We start from the raw sequence: 21,400 nt of genomic DNA, 5'->3' as shown, positions 1-21,400 counted from the left end.
GACCATGGTTAAACAAATTTATTTTGGGAAAAAATTCCCTTTGAAAGCAGATCTCTATCTTCAGGAGACAAAAGGAAACACTGCTGAACTCTTGTCCCCTGGTCTGGAGGGCCACAAGCCCACCTATGCGCTGCTGTGGGCTCTGGCCTTAGTAGCCAGACCCAGGTAAGCCTCACCTTCAAGAATAAAGATGAGCCCACAGGCAGGCAGCGCCATCCGAGACAATCAGACACCCTGTGGCAAGACCCTGTTCTGTACTGTCTCCTCCCTGCCAAGATCAGGCAGGCGCGCCTGACCACAAACAGGTGTGCAAGGAACAGGCAGGAGACATGAAGCGGTTCCTTGTGTGCATGCCCACGACACAGGCTAATTCAATCCCCCTTCTGCCACCCATGCTCCTCCCTTGGGATTCCAGCTGTTGTCAGACACCAAGGGAATCTGGAAGCAGAGGCCACCTCGGAACCCTCTTGCAGTACACATTGGGAGGCAGGGCAGGCAGGCAGCATATGTTACTTTCTGAGTGAATTAGCTAGAGGGTAAAACACTCCAATGCCAATTTATTTTTTAAAAGGGTTCTGTGTAATTCTATAGTTGGTTTGCCTTTTTTTTGTATAATTGTACAACCTTTGAAAATTACATAAGTTGTAATGATCTAATACTATTATTAATAGTCATTCAGAAAAAACTTTCCCTCCCTCCCAACAGCCATCCAAGGGGAATTAAAAATCCTGAAGAGGCCAAGAAACAAAAAGCAAAGAGATGAGAACAAACAGAAATTGACTAAGAGGCGTGTGGCCAGTGTCTCTCGGGAGCGGGGCCCTGGCTGCTGCCGGGGTGAAGGGCAGAGCCTGCAGCATGCAGTGTGGCAGCCGGGAGACCTCACAGCCACGTCTTCCTCACTCCGGCACGTCCACGCCGGCCTAGGTGTCGTGGAAATCCTTCAGCAGGGTTCTCCTCCGCTGCTCTGCTATGTGCATCTGGTTTTCTAAGTCCTGCACCAGGGAAGCAAAATGAGTACTTGCATGGCCCAGCCCCGAGAGCAGGGCGAGCCTAAGGCACAGCCCCCGGCACAGGGGCTCTGAGGCGTTAAAAGCACAGCCCTTCCCACCCTTCTCAGCAGCAGCGTCCAGCCCGCAGAACAACGCTGTAACCTGGCAGCATGCCAGCCCTCCCTCACCCGCAACAGCAGGTAAAGACGACAGCAGGTACGTACCCCTCTGTCATAGCTGTCCGCACGCTCCACTTTCCACGACAGGTTTTCGATCTCGGCCTCCAGTTGCGCCTGCTGGTATTCAAACTGTATGGGCAGAGCAGGAAGGTCAAAGGAGAGGGGGCTACAGAGCAGCAGGGCCTGCAGGCGGGGGCAGGTGGTGGCAGAGACGCAGCACCTCAGCCTCACCAGTTACAGACGACCCTGACGCTGTCCTCAGAGAGCAGTGCTAGGCCCTGTGCCCGGGGCCAGACCCAATCAAAAGGCTACCTCAGAGTACAAATGGCAAGACCACACTCACTCTCCACCCCCCAAGGAAAAGGCAAGAATTTAAGCCACTGAAGAGAATGTTCCCAACACACAGGGAAACAGATGCTGTAAAAACAGGTCAGAATGGATATTTAGTTACTGTACTCCCTAAATGCTTCATTTTTAACCCTGGTTCTTCTGCAAATCAAGTCTTAAAAATAGTCAGACCATTTGACTTAGTAATTGTACATCTAAGCTTTATGCACAAAGATGTTCCTCAATATCTTATTTATAATAGTAAAAAACAGAAACAATGCCCCAAATGATGGTACACTCATATAATAAAACACTTATGCAACTACAAAAAAATGGTATTAACCAGCCTGGTAAAAAAGTGACAGCTTCAACAATAAACAGATATAACAGTAAAATGCTATATATATAAAAATAAAATATAAATAATAATTTTAAATTTTATTTTCAGAGAGGGGGAGGGGAGGAAGGAAGAAAGAAAGGGAGAAAAACATAGATGTGCTAGAGAAACATCAATCAGTTGCCTCTTGAACGCCCCCAACTTGGGACCTGGGCCACAACCCAGGCCTGAGCCCTGAATAAGAATCGAACCAGCAACCTTTCAATTCACAGGCTGGCACTCAATCCACTGAGTCATACCACCCAGGGCTAAATAATATTAATTTTAAAAGGCTGGAAAATGCTAACACATGGTCATTTCTTTCTGGTGGAATCATGTCAAGGTTTTTCAATGTTTTTCAACATTTAGACAATAGATATGAATTTATAAATTGGGAATGGGGGTGAACTCATGTATAAGGCAAAGAATTAAAGGAAGATGTAATGCCCAGGATCACTTCAGGACATGCATGCTGTATATCCTCCCAGAGCACAGGCACTGGCCTCTCGAGTGGCCACAGACCTCCTCAGACAGTTGGCCTATACCCATGGCCACGTTCATTATGGCTGCCTTACTACTACAAAAAATGCCAGCCCCTGAGACCTATTTTGGAGATGCATAGAGGAGAAATGAAATTTAAAAATGAATAGCTTTGTTCTGATTTTGCAAACCGCCCCCTACCCCCACCACTGAAGCTAAGAGGGTAGAGGAGAGGGACTGCCCCGCCTTACCAGCTTCTTGCGGGGGCCAGACTCCATGTAGTACGCATACGGGTACGTGTACTGCAGGGTGTATCGGCACTGCAATGCAGAGAAGAGAAGGTACCTGTGTATCTCTAGCCTACATGCATCTCAGGTGGCTTTTACCATTCTTACCCCACCATGCAAATTAGCCTGGCTCTACAGGTATGGGCCTGGAAGAAACGAGACCAAGCCAAATAAAGGATGAATTGGGGGACAACATGGAAAAAAAGGAAACAAAAGTGGCCACAAAACACCCACAGTTCCCTTTTCAAGCTGCGACTTATTTACCAGCAGCCGCCTCAATGGCTCCTCCCTCTTGAGTTGGACATCAGAGTCCACACATCTATCTCAATAGCTGTCCAAAGATAAGCCCTTACTCTCCTCTGAGTACGCAGGGACGGGACAAAAGAGACGGGCTCTAGTTTTCCCACAGGCAGAGGCAGTGGACTACTCTTCTTGGAATTTCCCCGACGTCAGCAGAGGACTAGGTCCTCAGTGGGCACAGCACAGGGAGTTGTCAACCCACGAACAGACGTACGCAGGGCTGCACAGGGTGCTAATGCCCTTTGCCCCCTTCAGTGTCCCTCCTTCTCAGAGGTCTGGGCCTGACAGGGCCAGGCACTGGACAGGGGATCAGAAGAATGAGGGGGTACAGACCTTGGCCAAGAGCTTGGCAGCATTCTGTAGGTACTGCCAGTCAATCCACGTCCCCAGGTTATTCATGACCCTCTCCTGGATCTTCTCATGAATCCGCTGGTACGTCTGTGCCTCCAGCTGCAAGCTCTTGTTGTGGTTTTCCCACTACAGGGAACAGAGGAAGGAGAAAGCTGTAGAGGTCCTGGGAAGGTACAGAGGTCCACACAAGAGTTCAGAATAGACACCTCGGCTGGAAGGGCATGGCCACCGCCTCACCTAGCTTATGGGGACCGAATGTCGCTCCGAGTGCAGGACAGGATTTCTTTAGTCCACTCCACTAACTGCGCCTAGAGCAGCTGTCTGCTGCCAGATCACCCCACCCCTATGGGGCAGAAGGGCTCCAGCCCTGAGGACTAACAGGCTATTCACTCGTCTACTATGCTCAGAAACCAAATGCGCCATGCCGTGGGGGCTTCCAAAGAGTCGTCCTGGGAGGAACTGCCCTCTAAATCTGACTATTAAGATGGCCCTGCAGAGAAGACTATCTGATGGTTCTTTACTGTCCTTCAATCCAGCATTCACACCAAGTCAGCAGCACATCCTTCCTTGTTGGCTGTGTACCTGTGCTGCCCGAAAACCACATCTATGGAGGGATCACCCAGGGTCAAGGCAGGAGTTCCATTCCCTGACTTCTGTGTGCACGTGCTGGCTCTGACTACTGATCCCTGGAAATTCTACCCCAGCAGGCCAACTGAAGAAGCCCACCCACAAGGAACAGCTGCAGGAGAGGACGCCTACCCTCTCAAAGTAGAACAGGTACTTCTTGAGGGCCTCCCTGGCTTGGGCCTGCTGGCTCTGGTTGACGATGTCAGGGTTCTCCTTGTACCGACTGCACTCATAGTACTCGCTGCCGTGGGTCTTCCAATCCCCTAGACACATCCAGCAGAAGTCTGCACAGAAGAGAAAGCAGCTTTCACACCCACAGGACAAGCCCAGAGTCCTCCAAAGGCAAAGCAGTGGGACACACAGACCCTGCAGGGGGAAGTTCACCTGATCAGAACTTCCCAGGGGGAATGTATGTCTCGTCTCCTCATCTCCCACTGTCCCTATAGCTTGCCCTTGCCAATCTAAACAACAGCCTCTGGGTATCCCGAGTTCCATGAGCATATATGCTTTGCACCTTTTTAATCCAATGCAGGCAGATGTTGATTGTACAAGACTGCTAGTCTAGTACAGTACAGAGAATATAGTCATAATATTGTAATTAGGTATGGAGCCAGGTGAGCCTGGAAATAGCAGGGGAAACACTGTATACAATTATCAAACCACTATGCTATACACCGGAAACTAACACAAAGTAATACTGAATATGCATAAATTGTAACTGAAATGTAAAATTTTTTAAAAGCATTTAAAAAAGACCTCTAGTCTGTTGTCAATGCCACTGTGAGCAGCAGAAACCCATCCAGCTGAGGCTCATTCACAAACACACCTGCCCCCCTGCCTACCTCCTGCTCCTACAATGTCTTAGAAAACTGTACATGAAGCTGGGAATAAAGGCTTTATCCCTTTCTTCTTTTTTAAAAACCACATTTCTATTAAACCTAAAGCTCCTCAACATTCATACTCAGAATTATGACTCTGCTTCCACATTGGGGACGCTAAGGAGGAAAAATAAAGATCCCTTACGGATGCTACACATCCAATTATTGTGGCCTAATGAAGAGGGGTCAACCAGTACCGATGTCCAGCACGTATTTTGTCTCTGCCAGAGACCTGACAGTGGGAAACCCTGTTCCCGAGGTTTCACTCCCAGAAGTTGACTGACTTCCCTAAAGTTGCTCCTGTAAAAGTCAGGGAAGCTAAAGTCAAACCCAGAGACCGCGCAGTCATTCCCTGCCCTTCTCCTGGTGGTCCTCACCGGACAGTGGCAATACCGCTCTCCTCAGTCAGCTAAGTCTCACTTCCTGTTGTTTTACGTACTGCTTGCTCAGGGCTGTCTGTACAGGTGGTAAATGATACGGCAGTCACGACATGATAGTTAACTCTAAGTGGCAAGAGATGAGGAGACTATGACTGAGGAGGGACAAATAGGTCCTAGGACTGTGATAGGTACTGGGAGTGTTCACTTCGTCGTTCGTCTTTGGAGTGTACGTGTGCCCTAGGTGGGTGACACACGTACGTTCCTATCACTCCCACACACACACAGATAGGGGAGGACACCACCGAGGAAACACGCCACGCCCCCCAGCCTCTCTCCACTTCAGTCACCGTTTCCTTCTAAGACCCTGCCATGTCCACTCTGGTCACAGTGCGCTCCTGGGAGAACACATGAACAGCACCAGACGGGCCCTTACAAAGAGGCACGCTCAGGGCCTCCTGGTCAGAATCTAAGCGGCTGTGTGGGAGACCTAGCTGCACATATTTTCTACTTGAAGGCATCTGACTTCTCTACTTGATCTGGTGAGCAGGAAAGCAAAACCAGCAGGTTCTAAGCAGCCTACTCCTGCAGATGAAGGAGGCCCGAAAGGCCTGATCAAAACCCCTCTGGGAACTTTATAAAACCTCAAAGGAAAACTATTATTTTACCTTCTCCAGTAAAACCATGTACAGCTTGCTTTAAAAGGTATCTGTAAGGTAACAGAGATAAGCCCCATGTTTCTTACCTGCCTTGGCAAAAATAAAAAGGACATGCTAAAATTTTCTTCTTGGATGACCGAGGGTCATGAGAGTCTAAGAGTCATCTTAAACCTTTACTTTTTTTAAAAAAAATTTTTATTTCTTTAAAGATGGGAAGGGAGAAGCACATCAATGTGAGAGAGAAACACCAAATAGCCTCCTCTTGCACATGCTCTGACCAGGAACTGAACCCAAAACCCAGGCATGTGCCCTGACTGGGAACTAAACCCATGACATTTCGCTTTGTGGAATGACGCCCGACCAACTGAGCCACACCGGTCAGGGCCCAGACCTGACTTCTGACTACATTTGTCAGCAAGATGGCAGCAGGATTACAAGAGGGACCAAACAATAGGAAGTAAATATTATGACTACATTACTGCAAAAGTGCTCCCTAAACAAGCAATGGAGACCCAAGCACAAGAAGCACAGACCGTGTGCCGCTGGAACTTGGGCACCAAGCCTGGGACTCACCGTGTTTACACTTGGAGCATTGCTGTCGGAGGAAAACAGAAGAGAACACGTTAAGGGCATGCTGACCAAAGGCCCCGCGTCACACACGCAAAGGGTACAGGCTTCGGCTCACCATGTGATTGCAGCCTCCGTTCTTCTCAATGCAGATGTTGCACTTGGGACACTGAGGAGACAGAAGGGCGCCATTAGGCTCACGTACCACCGGGTCGGTTCTAACACAACTTACACAAAGCTCCTGGCACCTGCGCCCGGTGCTCATCGTGCGAGCACCTCTGGGGAGGAGCATCTCACTTAAATGTGGCGGGTCGCTGAGGCTGGAACAGCAATCCAAGGAAATGAGGTCAGCATGTTTGGCTCTGAAACACTCCAAGCACCAGCTGAGCCGCACTAAGTTCTCTACCATCTGCCCCTGCCACGGGCTGCTCAAGTGAAGCACAAGCTGAGTGAGCAGGAAGCCTGCCTGCTTGGGAAGATGCCAACGCAGCACGAGAGCCGAACCAAGTCCTGGTCAGCCTGCCTGCACTTCTGCTCCTGGAACGGGGCAGGGGAACCACCGCGAAGGCCTGCTTTCTCTCATCTGAGAGGCGACACCAGCCGAATGCTGGGCCACGAGGCAGACTCTGTTTAATGATGTCATGGTCACAGCTGTGCCTCTGAGTGCATCGACTCAGCACGTGACTGGCACAGGGTAGAGCCTTGGGTGCCGAGTCATCCAGCGCTCAAGGGGCCGTGGGCCGTGCTTCCCACAGGACGTTTCAGAACCCGAACGTGGCGGGCCTGGGCTTGCACTAGAGTCTTGCTATTTATTAGGGATGGCTATCAACCATCTCCCTCCCAGGGACATTAATGCCTGGGAGGCATTCAATAAAACCTACGTTTTTTTTCTAAGTAGTTCTTTAACTTTTGCAGGCATTTTAGCGTTTTATTAAAATAAAGGCACCAATCAACGTATACTGTGATGAACCGCTGCTACCTCTGCCACGTCTGGGCAAGGGTCTGCAGCCTCTGGCAAGGGCCCCAGCCCCTGGGTGTTCTGCTCTCGGGTGGCAGACCTCCTGGGCAAGGCCCTGGCAGCACTAAGGAGGGCAGACCCATGACAGGTAAGACACAGTCCTTACGTCTTTAGTGTGAGCACTAATGTAGTTGGCTGTTTCAGAGTCGTCTGCACACTTCGTGAGCCATTTCCGGATTGTGGCGCAGTCTGTGGGGGCGTGATACATCTGACGACACTTGAAACTTAAAACCAGAAAAGAAAAACACTCAACCATTAGGTCAGGTTTTTTATTCTCCTTTTTTCCAAGCCAAGAGATCCTGAATTAGACCTTATCAAGAGGAAAGTCATCTATTAAGACCTTTTATAACTTTATTTACTTGGGATTGTACTAAAACATTGCGTATACTTCTCTTCAAGTTAGTTAAGCCCCTCTAAGACATACTTTCAATAAACCCAAATGAAGATTCTGCTGTAAGTGTCTTGTGTGGTGTTAGCACTTCCTGGAAGGCCGTCAAATCCAGAATTCAGCCTCTGTGGGCACGGGGAGGTGCTCTGAAGAGGACAGCTTAGCTCAGGCCCAAGGCAGGACCAAGAGGCACTTCCAGGAGTTCTGGCTGGTCTTTCAGCCAGATGTGCACGTGCACAGGATGATGCACAAATGCCAGAACTGGTACAGCCTGTAGGGCATGACACGCCTAACAATGCAGGGAATTTGTGGCCATTAAAAAACCACCCCGAGCTTGGCCTGACGATTTTAATTTCCTTTTTGGTCCAGGCCAACACAACTTGCTGGACAGTACAGGCCCCCAGGCACACAGCCTAACACATTCCCCAGGGAAATAAGTTCATCACACGCGACTCAAAGGATGGAGGGTAACTGCACTCATGGTTCTTGGCGTCTGGTGAGCCCCACGCTCCCTCAGCGACGCCTTGGAAGGCAGCACATGTGCACACACGTCACGTTTTCCACGTAGTTTCTCTAAGGCCCCACCACGAAGCTCCCGGAGAGGGATCATCAGGGGGACAGATCTGAACCTAAGTGATGACTCTTGCCAATACCTGCACCTCACCTAAAAAGGTAACAACAGTACCAAACACATACAGCTGTGAGAATGAAGGCACGCTGATCAGGACAGGGCCTTTTCCCTAAGTAAGCCTTCAGTACACTTTAGCTATTCCCATCGTATTTACTGAATGGAGTAAACCCTAAGTAGATGTAAACCACATTTATGAATTACAGTGAATTATAGGGAAAAACTAAGACACTGAAGATTACGAACAGTAGTATGTAAATTATCTATGCCGGTAGACAGACACCCAATTTCTGGGCTATGAGTCTTGGTAGCATAAACCATGGCACATCCTCCAAGAACCTGTGCCGCTTTCTTGTCTCCAGACTGAGCGTTATCAAACGTAACAAGGGAAATGAGACGCTACGTACAAACCCTGCCCCCCCGGAGCAGAGCTGCTCTCCCAGTTGAGAGCCCCTGTCTCCCCCAGCCCCACCCGCACACACAGCAGTAGCAGCGGGGTTTTGAAGGAGGAAGGGGCATGAGCCCAGGGCTGTTCGGCACCCACACTCGCTCTTACCAGAAGACCTCGTTGCACCGATTGCACTGGACTCGGCGAGCTCTGGGCTCTTGTACCTGGATGACCATGGGGCAGTCTGCACCAGGGCACAGCTGAAGCTGGTAATGACTCTGTGAACACAGCAAGGGGACGCGAGGAGGTGATCCCTTAATGCTGCCTCCAAATTAAGAGCTCCCTGAGCACTCAAACACCTTCTATTCTTCCAGCTGATGACTTACATCAAGGGGCTCTAGGAGCTCAAGATCAATATTGTGAAGACCAGACATTGGGCAGATATTGAAGACCTTTAAACCGGGTAGCAACTCACTGGGATGATCTAGGATTAGATTACGAAATGGGATACAGAATTGTATCTGTGAAATGAAAATGCAAAGCAACCTAATCAGCTGAGAGGCTTAACAGCCCTCAGGCATTCACCAAAGGCAGCAAAGAGCACAAGGAACAAGGCATTCTGTTTACCCCGCAGCATGTGCATGAGAAGATCCAGACCACCAAACAATCCAATAAACTGAAGACATAAAAAGAAGAAAACTATGTTGCATGAAACCAGCAAGCCTGAACAGGTAGCCCAACAGAGGGGAAGGACTCTAAAACTGACCATGCTGGAATCCTGGACAAGATGTCAAACTGCACAAGCAATACCCCTTCTCTGGGCTGAATCACAAAGTGAACCGAATAGAACAGGAACTCCTGAGATATGCCTGAGTTGTGTCTAAACTTGGCATACAATACTTTGTTTAAGTAACGTGTATGAGGTGGGTATGACTGGCTATTCTACAAGAGAAAACCAAGGCTCAGAGAGGTAAAATAATGGGTTGAAGGTTACACAGCAAGGAAGTAATAGACCTGGAATTCACACAATTGTCTGATTCCAGGGTCTATGTTCTTCACTATCATTGTAGTGGTTTTCAAAAAAAATTTTTTTTAATCCTCGCCCAAGGGCATGCTTATTGATTTTTAGAGAGAGGGTAAGGAGGAGAGAGAGAGAAGGAGAGAAAGATCAATGTGAGAGAGAAACACTGACTGGCTGTCTCTCCCACACACCCCAACTGGGGACCAAACAGCAACCTAGGCATGTGCCCTGAACAGGAAACAAACAAGTGACCTTTCGGTTTATGGTATGACACTCTAACCAACTGAGCCACACCAGCTAGGGCTCACATTTTGTAAAATGCCAGCACCTAATGGCAGCCTTGTCTAAAGAGCAATGATGATAAACAAGCATCTGACGGCAAGTGGGCCCAGGGAGACAGAGGGCCCAGCCAGAGGAGTCGGTCATACCTCCACATAGTCCCTGAAGAGGTAGCGCCTGTATTTGTCTCTTAGTTCTTCGTTGGGCAGTAATGGAAATACGAAGTCCTCTGGTGTTCGAAGTGGGCAGTCCTGAGCCATGCAAGAGACTCCTGGGGAATGAAGACAATGTGATGAACAACTGCATTTGCCCACTGAGTTAACCAAAAATTGAGATTCTACACAGGAGTCTCCTAAAGCAACAGAAGTTATTCAAAGAAGAGAGAAATTAATATATTTGCACAGTGATGCAACTAAAATATTACCCCAAATACATACACACTGCAAATAGCACCACTAAAAATATCATTTAAAAAATCATACACGGTTCCTAACAACTGAGTTTTGTGATGTTTAATATTACGTCCAAGTGATCACCACCAACACATGAGATTTTGCAGATATAATTCATGTGATGCTAATTTCATTTCAGTATCACCCAGTTATAGTATAACAAATGCTCAACAAAACCATCCAATGTGATTTGTGCTGTTACCTAAATATCAAACTCTCTGGGTGTTTCTGAGTTATGGCCGCCACCTGGGGACTCAAGACAAAACGGGCAGCTTAAATGACAGTTCTTCCGGAAGTTCTCCCCAGAGGTGGCCCTGCCCCCACACCAGCGTTTACACAGATGCCCGAACAACAGCCTCGACTGTCTCATTTGCTCAAGGCCAGGGACACTCTGCCACTGTTCAGACTGATGTGTTGGGAAAGCAATGGTTCGAACAATCGGGCTCAAAAGAAGGTACGCAGCTGACCTGAGTATCTGAAAGGGCAAAGTCAGAGATAAACACTGCGTGCTAGCCTCTTCTGGGTTCCATGGCAGACTCACCCACACCCACGCCGTCTTTGACAAGCACTGAGCAGTGCTGCTCCCAGCAGCTTCGGCAGAACTGGTGCTGACAGGCCAGAGAGAGCAGGTTTTCCTTCCGCACAAACTGCATACACACTGCGCAGTGGTGAGGGGGATGGGCTGTGGGGACCTGGGGAGAGGCAGAGCCATATGAGTCAAAGAGCAGGGGCCACAGGGGTGCTTTGTGTGGCAATCCCAATCCTGCCACAAGGGTCAGAACTCAGCTGCAATGTGTGAACTCTGGGAGTACCAAGAGCTCTGAGCAGAAAGCACCTATCACAAAGGCTTCCTGAAAAAGGTGGCATATGAGCTGGGCTTGAAGAATCACTAGGATTCAGTAAGGCAGAGAGAACTTACAGAAGTTGAATAATGTCAGGCTGAAAAGCTCAGGATATCAGAATTGCCAAGGTCCTTAAGAGGTCATTCAACTTCTTTTAGAGACTTCTGAGTTTCTTCTGTCAACAGGTACTACATAAAGGGTCTGAGGCTGTGAAAAGCTTCAAATGACCCACACCACAGTTTAACTTTTCAAAGACAGTAGATTTTCCCATGTCATTATGCCCCAAATACCAAATATTATATCCTCTGCCAAATTACCACTCATCCATAATATACAGGGAGAGGTCACATGCAATAATTTAGAGGAATGAGGAAGGCTCTGCCTAGGCAGGAAACTCTTCCAGAATGTGGGCAAATAACTGTAAAGCTTGAGCTCTGCGATCCATGCCACGTTACACAAACCGGCAGACAAAGACAATCTGGAGACCCCGACCAAAACCACAACCCATGGAAAAGTCCACTACAGGCTTACATCAGGTTTCTCATCCTGAGAAAAAGGACTGTATTCCCATGTTTATCCAGTATGTGTCTGGGAACTTTCTAAGAGGCTGCAGAAGTTATGTGGTGACCTAAGACCCAATTCTCCCTCCTAAGAGCTCTTTCAACATGGCCCTCATTCACTTGACAAATGCTTGTCGAACTTCTAGATACACAGGAAATTGCTAGGCATCGCAGGGAATGGTTTCTACCGTTAAAGCACTCACAACCTGGTAGGAGAACTAAAAAGATGATTGAATCACAGCAATATACACGTAAAGGTTTTAAGTTATAACCAGAGGAGTCTGGAGCGCAGCGATCACAGGGGACAGGCTCTGTGAGAGACAGCTTGGATTTGGGTCTTTAAAAGTGAGTTCCATAAAATAAAAAAATCTTTTTTAATGAATTTCATTCCCACAAGCAAAGGTGGGGACAGGCTCTACACATTCCAGGCCAGGGAAGGCACAAGCAGAGTCAAAGAGACGTGCAGTGAACTTGGAATACCAAGGCACTCAGCAGGGACAGAGTGCAGGCTGTGTGGGAGTGCAAAGATGACGGAGAGGCTGAAGAGGCCCCAGGACTGGCAATGACGCATTCCTTATCTATGAGGAAGCTTTTCAAACGTTAACAGAAATGACAGATTTAAGCCTGTACTGGACAAACACCTCAGGCATGGTGCACTATAAACAAAGCGAGGTGGTTCTCAGTAACATGGTAAAGCCACAGCGAGAGCCATGTGCATGGGAGAAACCGTACTCAAGTAGGAGACACTCACGTGCTTCGATGGACTGGGCTGAACGCGAGCCTCAACGAGCAGCTGAGCAGAATTAGACTTGTATCTACAAAACAAAAGGCAGAAATAAAGGGGATCAGAAACCGAAGGCAAAGATTTTTACCTCTGAACAAAGAAAGAAAAGGCCGACAAGTGTTGCAGTTGCTCTAAAATGCCTTTGTACCTAATTACAACCTCGAGGAACCAGGCTTCCTTTTGCCTTAGTGCAAATATTATTTTCTTTCAATTTTTTAAGCTCTCTATTACTATGAGAATTATAACCCTGCTTTAAAGGCATTAAACAGTAAGAAAAATACTCATGAAGGATCATTTCTGCTTTAAATTCCTTTCTGGAGATAGAGGCCGATATCTCAATGGCTTCAGAATAGGGAAGGGTAGCGAAGGCACAGAAACCGCAATGCGTAAAGGAAAACTGAAGAATTAACACCGTAAGTGAAAAGCCAAGCTATAAACCAGGAGCTAATTCGATCCCTATACTGGCAAAGGATTGATATTCAGAATAAACAAAATGGAACAAAAACTACTAAAACTCCATTTGAAAAGCTAAAATAACAATAAAAATGGGCAATAGAGAGAACAGGCATCTCACAGAAAAGGAAGCATGAATGACCATTACACATATGTAAAGGTGCTCAACCTCCCTAACAATCGGGACATTGAAATTAGAAACAATTAGATGCCATTTACACCCACCAGACTGTACACCGTTAAGCGTGGCAGTATCAGGAACGCTCATATACCACTGGTGAGCATGCTACATGGAACAATCACTTTGGAAAACATTTTGGCATTATCTAGTAAAGTTTCAGAAACACATACCCAGCAACTCATTTTCTGTTCTTTTTTAAAAAAAGATTTTATTTATTTATTTTTAGAGAGAAGAGAAGGGAGAAAGAGAAGGGGAGAGAAACATCCATGTGTGAGAGGTACCTCTATTTTGCCCCCGATTGGGGACCTGGCCCACAACCCAGGAATGTGTCCTGACAGAGAGTTGAACAGGTGACCTTTCGGTTTGCAGGCCAGTGTTCAATCCACTGAGCCACGCCAGCCAGGGCCCACTTTCTATCTTAACCCTACAAAAACTATGTGACACTAGGAGTCACGTACAAGTTTTCAAAGCTGCATCATTTGTAATAGGAAAAAACAAAACACACACACACACACCCCCCAAAAACCTTCACAAATGGTTTTTTGACAAAAGGATGAAGAGGATGCTATAAAATGCAACCTTGTTGGCAATTTCAAAAACTGAAAACATATACAGCATGATTACATGTCTGTAGAGTTCTAAAAACACACAAAACTAAAAGACACAATTTATGAAAAAATAAGAAAATGATTAATACCGAATTGAACTTACTAATTGCCTTGGAGAGGAAGGAGGGGGTGTAGCCAGGCAGAAACTGCTGCCAGAGGTCAAGGGTTTCTCATATGAATGGATGCTTGAAAGAGTATTTGCTTTATCATTTAATACACACACACACACACACACACCACATATGCATGTGCGCGCACACACACATTTCTGAAAAACCACTATTCCATAATAAAAATTTAATTCCTTCTGGAATGACGTATGGCATAAATCCATTTAAAAATATGATCAACTATCATGTGGCAATAGAAGTGCCATATGAAGCCCAGAAAAACACATTACCAAGATAAAAGGAATCTGAGCAGGAAGAATTAAGTCTCATATGTGTGGCCCTTATTCTACCTACTCAGAATGCCTCCTTCAACTATTTTTATTCCTACTACTCACACTAGTATTCTTTTAATATCTTTAGCCATCCAAACCTTCTCCACTCCCACGTCACGCTGAAGAGTCTGGACATGAGAGACGCCTCCCTGCTGGAACCTGCGTGGTCCCAGAGCCGGGGCGGCAGCTCGAGAGGGAGGCTGTGAGACCTAGTACTCGGCTCTCCCGTGGAGCGCGCGCGTACAGCCAGTGCAGGAGGAATGCACTGGGTCCCCCCTGGGCGGGACGAGCGCTCCCATGGGCCTGGCCACCCGGTTGTGTTTACCCTCTGCAGTCACAGTGGCAGCGTAGCACAGAGACTCGCTGGGGTGTGAAAGCGCAGGAGGGGGCCAGTGTTTCTCGTCAGGGGAAACCTGGCTCTCCAGGCGCTGACAGTGTCTGGAAACATTTTTTATTGCAAGGACTTGGGGGGACTACCGCTACTGACCAGTAGTAGGTACAGCCTAGGGATTCTGTCAAACCTCCTACAACTCACAGAAGTCTCCCCACAACGAAGAGTTATCTAGCCCAAAGTGTCAGTAGTGCTGGGGATGAGAAACCCTGAGTTAAAAAGAAGCACATACCTCTGGGGGGGTGGGGTGGCATGGGGACCAGGGAGAATGAGGAGGGGGGTTAGGGAATGGAGAAACCCCTCCTCCTGAAAACTCCCAGGGTATCCTGAGAATCCTAAGTCTGTGCCTCAAAAAGCGCTCTAGTTCTGGAGGAGGGTGGTAACTGGTCAACCTTTTCTCAAGGAAATAGTGGTATGCTATAATGCTCCCTCACCCGATGTATCCAAAATAAATAACTACAGATGTTGGCAAGTGTTATCTAGAAGGGCACCAATTACAAAGTAACAGGGCAAAGAAAACTGAACTTCACTATATAATAACAGAGGTTTGAAAAAAGTATAGAACACCTTATATAATGAAATACTGTGCCAGCAATAAAACTGGGATAGAAAGAATATGCTGAAAACATGGGAAAATGTTCACCGTATATTGAGAGAAAAAAGGATATGCAATATGAGCCAGTGTTTTAAAAATATGAACACCATAAGGATATACTCCAAAATGTAGACAATAATCATCACTGTGTGGGTGGGCAGAGAGCGGATCTCTCCTCCCCCAAACACCTTACCTGTCCAATATCTCTGCAACTTGCCAGTGGAAATTAACTAATATAAGTTTAGCAACTGAATGAGACACCTAGAAAGAAGAAAGAAAAAGATCAAATTATAACTGCAGCTTCTTTCAGAGAGCTCCACTTGTTGAGGAATGCATACATTCACGTCTATAGCAGGCCCAGGCCTGATTTCAAATTCTTCGTCTTGGTGCTCTGCTTTGACTTTAAAGTTCAGACTCTTACTAAAACCTTAGAGATTTCCCAGATCTCTTCAATTTTTCTATGTTTTCATCAATGACCATCCAAGAAATCAGCCTCAGCATCCAATTTAAGCAAAACAGCTATGAGCTCCTTAATGTAATATGTTCCCTCAAGCTGCTGTAGGCCACACATGGGAAATATACGTACTTCTTGTTAGGCCTGTTACTTGCAGAAAAACTCCAGGCTTAGAATTCTTGTATAAATCCAGCACAACAAGACAGAACAAAACAAACAAAAAAATGCCCCTGTTTAAAATCTCTTGAGTGCCTGGGATCCAGTGAGCCCTAAATGCAAAGATAATTTAAAAACCTGTAGATAGCCTTTTGGCTCCTACATTATCTTTTAAAGCACGGTGGTTACGGCCAAAGAGCCTCAGAAGGTGCTTCAAGCTAGCTATTCTACTTCAGTAAATTTTTCTAAGGAAATGACAGTGGTTATGTGTACCACAGTGTTTTTATGGGAGTAAAAAAAATCAGGAATAACCTCAATGCCCAATAAAAAGGAAAAAAATAATGTGTGACAGATTCATGCAATGGACTCCTTCATAATAAATGAAAAGGATGTTGCAGAAGTAAGTGTGTGAACATGGAAAGAGGCTCACATTTTACTGTCACGTTAAAGAAACCAGTAGTAAGACAGCACGTACGTTACAGCCACCGTATCTTGTTACTAGGGGAGGTACGCAAGTTATAAAACAGACCACCCTGAATGTGAGGACTGGGGGTGGGAGCCACAGAAGATCAGGATGTGTCTGGATGCCCAGATCAGGCTTCCCAGAAGGAGCATGATGCAGCACGAAGGGGCTACTGAGTCAAGGAGAAACTGGGAGCACACTTTAGGCTGCGGAGCCAAGAGAATACACAGAACCTTGGTATTCTGCTCACTGGACTGTATTTAACAAGAGGAACTCCAAGGACCTGTAAGGTAGTGCCTGCTGCTCCACAGGTAAGAACTGCAGGAAGGGAGACACAGTGACCCACATGTGATCCCTACTCTTAGAGCTCAAGTCGCTCCTAGAGCCCAAGTCACTCCTGAAAGGAGACAGGTGCACCCCAAATAAACAACGGAATGTTCCAGTGCACAATCAGTTTCAAAGGCTGTGCAGTGACTGCCTGCCTGCCTGTCCTAAAGCCCAGGAACATCTAGAGAAAACCAAGGACTCGAGACAGCTTACTTCACTAACTGTGGGGGACCTCACTTCCCTTCCATGCAAGGCCTCTGACCCAGGCACGCTGTGGAAGTACTTTCCCGTGGAGGCCCACAGGGACTTGTGGCTCAGGACTCATGACTTACAGTTGGCATTTCTCCTAACCCTTCCTCCACAACACACCACGATCACAAAATGAAAACAGAGACAAACATTTGGTTTAAATTTTAATGACTGTGTGAATGGAGCTTTTACCTACAAATATCTTTTTATAACCTGATAGTAATACTGTTTAGGATAAGCTCCTCGCTGGAACCTTTTCTGTCAGCTCTTACCAGGGGGGCCCTGCCAGCCCTCTAGCCACTGCTTTCGGTTCTGACCTCTGACAGTCTCACCACGCAGTGGCTGCCAGGTCCTACAGAAGGCACTGAACCACACAGGAGACCCAGAGGACTCCTGGCCACGTCAGGCAGGCAGCCACTTCCCCTCGCACCATGGACGGCGCAGGTGAAGCCTTTAAGGTAAGAACAGGGGTCAGCCTGCCCCTCACAGATCCACAGAACCCAGAACTGGACTGGTCACAGGGTGGCCATTCAATGCATGCTGATGATTAAATGACATCACGTATTTTCAAAATGGAATTTCCCAACCTTCCTGAAAAAACAGAATTTTAACCCACTATAGCCTGGTCTGAGCACTAGACTCCAAAGCTCTAACAGCAGCAACAAAGCCTCCAAGGGCAGCTCACCTATGGGAAACAGCACGGCCCTTGGCTGAAACTGAAAATTTTACTGATGACTCTAAGTCCATTAATGACCAACTCAGAATATCCTAGTGCAGTTGAGTTTTGGTGAGAACAGAAAATGTGAAGAGGATGCACCAGCATTTTATAAAACTGACAATGGCATGATGTGAAGCTATTCTTTTAGTGCCAACAGCCGAAGAACACACCAATACAAACAGGACAGTAAGCGCACACGTGTCAGCTGTGTGCACTTCCCACCCGCCTTCTGTAGGAGGCACTCCTGTGGTCCGCACACCCCAGGGGGGGCTGTGAGAACTGCCCATTACAACATCCGCCGCAGATCACAGAAACCTAAAGGAACTCTGTGGTGTGACTATAGTAAGGACCAGAGAAGATCTGTAAGGAATCAGGGTCCAGAAGGCTCTCTGAGCAAAAGCAGCGCAGGAGTAGAGGAAGAGCACCTAGGATAATTCACACCGAAAGGCAGTCTCAGCAGGGATGCCGCCCCTCCCTGACTTGGGCCAGAAGAGAACTGACTGCGCACACACACCACCACCACAGCAGTTGCAGAGGAAGTGACCTCAGGGATTCAGGGGCAGAAAGGAGGGGCAATACTTAAGTCACCTTCAGCAGGTGGGCCAGGACAAACACTGTGAATGATGTTTAAACATTAAAATAATCTGTCTTTCTCAGAGTGCAAACAGCTGGGCTCTCAGGAAATAAGTACCCGAGTATGCACACCATTATTATAATGCTCAAAGAGCTCAGCAATCCCTTGTGGATCTGTTAGTCAGCATTTCACAACTGGTGAGTCTTCCACTCTTCTGTTATGTGTTCAGTTGTGGAAAAAAGAATCTTTCAGCCAAATCAAGATGAACTCTTGCTGATCTGATCACAAAACACCCTGTTGGTAGTTAGGGTTATGTATAGTGTCCCTTGAACCACACAGATTTCAACTGCATAGGTCTGCTTATACACAGGGTTTTCAACTGACCTGCGCAGTTAAAACCAATGTAGGTATACTGATTTTTGACTGTGCAGAGGTTGGTACCCCTAACCTCCATATTCAAGGGGTCAACTGTATTATCAAGAAGGAGCTATAATGAAAAAAATTAAACCTTTTCCAAAAGGAAAATGGATCCAGAGTGGTAATGAACCACTCAAAGCCAGAAAAGACGAATGACTTAGGAATGAACACAACATGGCCGTGACATATTCAAGATAAAGCTGCAGTTCTGTTACATCAACATGTAATAAGGTTACAAGTCTTATCTGAGTCCTCTTCCTACTTGAGGAAAACACTAATTGAAGAAAAGACTAGAAACCAAGAACTAGAAATTTCTGATATAAAAATCTGTAGTCCCAAAGTCCTTTACTCACAAATTAATCTGAGCCTTTACTCAGAGACAGAATCATAGTCACCATTCTCTCCATCTCAAGGGCCAAATGGAAGTGGGTCATTACTTCTCGCATGCCTGTGAATCTCATCCCTGTTTACACTACGAACCCTAAGTTGGTGAAATCTGTCACTTTAGACTTTCACAAAACATGACTCACTGACAGTTACAATAAATTTAAAACAAAGACAAGCTGTTTTGCCATCCCCCCTCACAAAAAAAAAAGAAAAAAATCACGTTAAACTACATCTTAAAGCTATTCTCAAGAATCATGGATGATAATTTATATATGCTTTAGAAAGCTTAGTGCATCTGCAAAAGCAGAAATAAAAAATTCATTCAGGAGAACCAGGCGGCACAGTGGATGAGGCTGGAACTGTGGAGACCTGCCTAACCAAGCACAGATTAGCGGAGATGCCTGAAATGTTGACCTTTGACCAGGAATACTGAGCCCTGACTTCTGCTGTTCTAAAAGCAGTACCCCTGACTGGCGTATTCGGAAACTGGCCTGGTTTGGCACGGGGAGGCAGTACTAAGTGGTTCTGGGTGTCTGAAAGGGAGTGGGACATAACGGTAGAAACCCGCCATTATTCTGAATCTGTAGAACTTTAAAATAAATTCCCTTTCATTTTCCACCAAAAGAGACATTTTAAAAAAAATTCAGTTTGGTTCATAATTTGATAAAATGTTGAGTCAACTGCTGCATTTCAATCTAGTTGGACCTGCAGACAGTGGATACGCTACGGTATTCTTTGTACGTGTACACCAGGCAATATAAACGCCCTATTACCAAATCCAACAAACATTTCTCATCCATTATCTTGTTGGAAGAATCTGACACTTACATTCCCTCTGCCTTAACAGCTCTCTTAGTCTCTGTGATGGGTCTCTTGCAGGAACTGTTCGGGTACAGGCATACCTCGTTTTATTGTACTTTGCAGATACTACTTTTTTAAAAATTTCATTCTGAAGGTTTGTGGCAACCATACATCAAGCAATCTACTGGCACTATTTTTTAGATACGTAATGGTTAGCATTTTTTAGCAATAAAATACACGTTTTAAAAGACATAAGCTATTGCACACTTAACAGACTACAGTATGGTGTAACAACTTTTCTATGCACTGGGAAATAAAAGAATTTGTGACTCGCTGTATTGCGATACTCACTTTATTTAGTTTTCTGGAACCAAACCTGCAACGTCTCCGAGGTGTGCCTGCACTCAAAGGGCACTTTCCCCTCGGTGCTCCCATCTTGGCACTGGGCAACCACACTCCCACAACCTTCCAAACCAGAGCCCTCGGCCCCTTCCTCCGTGTCTCACTCTTCCTCACCACGTCACCCTCTCCCAGTACCACCACTGTGCTGCCCAGTCTCAATCCTGCCCCTCCTAAGCGCTCCCATCAGAAAAGCCTCATTTATCACCTGGACAACAGAAAGGCACCTTGTATTTACTCACCTCTTCATTATCTGAACCCCTCCCCATGCCAGAATCCTCAGGCTGAGCTTCCTGAAGCCCCAACGTAATGGTCCAATAACAGACAACTCTTACAGAGCTCCTACATCTTGCCAGGATCAGCTCCCACCTTGGTTAAAACCCATCACTGCTCTCTAGTAATAACAAGACAAACCTTAAGCCCTCAGTAGGAGAGTCAACAGGACACTCCACTGAATTCCCTTTCCCAGAGTCCAATGATACACCCAGTGATTCCTGCACCCCATGCACTTCCTTAACTGTTCTCTGCCAAGAACGCCCTTCTTTGTAGCGAGTGTTTGGAAACTGAAGAACATACTTCTATAAAACCTGTGTATCAAAGAAGAAATCACAAGAAAAATTAGAAAATGTTTTCAACTCAATGATACCAAAAACATCACATGATAAAATTTGTGAGATGCAGCTAAATTTTCTACCATAAATGTTTACACTAGAAAAGAAAGGTCCAAAACCCAATTACATAAAGGTTGACCTTAAGCTAGAAAAAGATGACTAACCTCAAAGCGAGGGAAAAGAAAATAAGGATAAAAACATAACTAAAATCCAAGCCAATTAATAGTGAAAATTAACAGTCTGAAAGTTGATGCTTTAAAAAGCTCAACAAGTTCTTAAGCTAGAAAAGAGAATACAAGTTACCAAAATAGAGGTGAAAGAGGGACTACCCCTACAAACCTTATAGATCATTAAAAGGAAAATAAGGTAATATTATGAATAATAAAATAAAACTGATATCTAGATGACACTGACAAG

General features: G+C 46.3%; 1 protein-coding gene across 2 annotated transcripts in view; it reads right to left on the bottom strand.

The window, feature by feature from the left end:
- The window catches only part of ARIH2 (ariadne RBR E3 ubiquitin protein ligase 2), a 46,276-nt gene continuing 24,876 nt past the window's right edge, over nt 1–21,400 (bottom strand). For both annotated transcript variants that reach the window (XM_090284696.1, XM_090284698.1), the window contains 13 exons: nt 15,621–15,688; nt 12,725–12,788; nt 11,113–11,263; nt 10,269–10,390; nt 8,988–9,097; nt 7,522–7,639; nt 6,516–6,566; nt 6,404–6,425; nt 4,049–4,200; nt 3,272–3,415; nt 2,603–2,671; nt 1,214–1,297; nt 1–992 (listed from right to left, as the gene is read on the bottom strand). In XM_090284696.1, coding sequence (XP_090140822.1) covers nt 921–992; nt 1,214–1,297; nt 2,603–2,671; nt 3,272–3,415; nt 4,049–4,200; nt 6,404–6,425; nt 6,516–6,566; nt 7,522–7,639; nt 8,988–9,097; nt 10,269–10,390; nt 11,113–11,263; nt 12,725–12,788; nt 15,621–15,688 — 1,227 coding nt within the window. In that variant the 3' untranslated portion in view covers nt 1–920. The remainder of the gene's footprint in view (nt 993–1,213; nt 1,298–2,602; nt 2,672–3,271; nt 3,416–4,048; nt 4,201–6,403; nt 6,426–6,515; nt 6,567–7,521; nt 7,640–8,987; nt 9,098–10,268; nt 10,391–11,112; nt 11,264–12,724; nt 12,789–15,620; nt 15,689–21,400) is intronic.

The sequence above is a fragment of the Furipterus horrens genome, unplaced genomic scaffold (assembly GCF_987537825.1).
Source record: "Furipterus horrens unplaced genomic scaffold, mFurHor1.1.pri manual_scaffold_7, whole genome shotgun sequence".
NCBI classification, from domain to species: Eukaryota; Metazoa; Chordata; class Mammalia; order Chiroptera; family Furipteridae; genus Furipterus; species Furipterus horrens.
The sequence above is the reverse complement of the archived record's forward strand: the minus strand, read 5'-3'. Positions and strand labels throughout refer to the sequence as shown.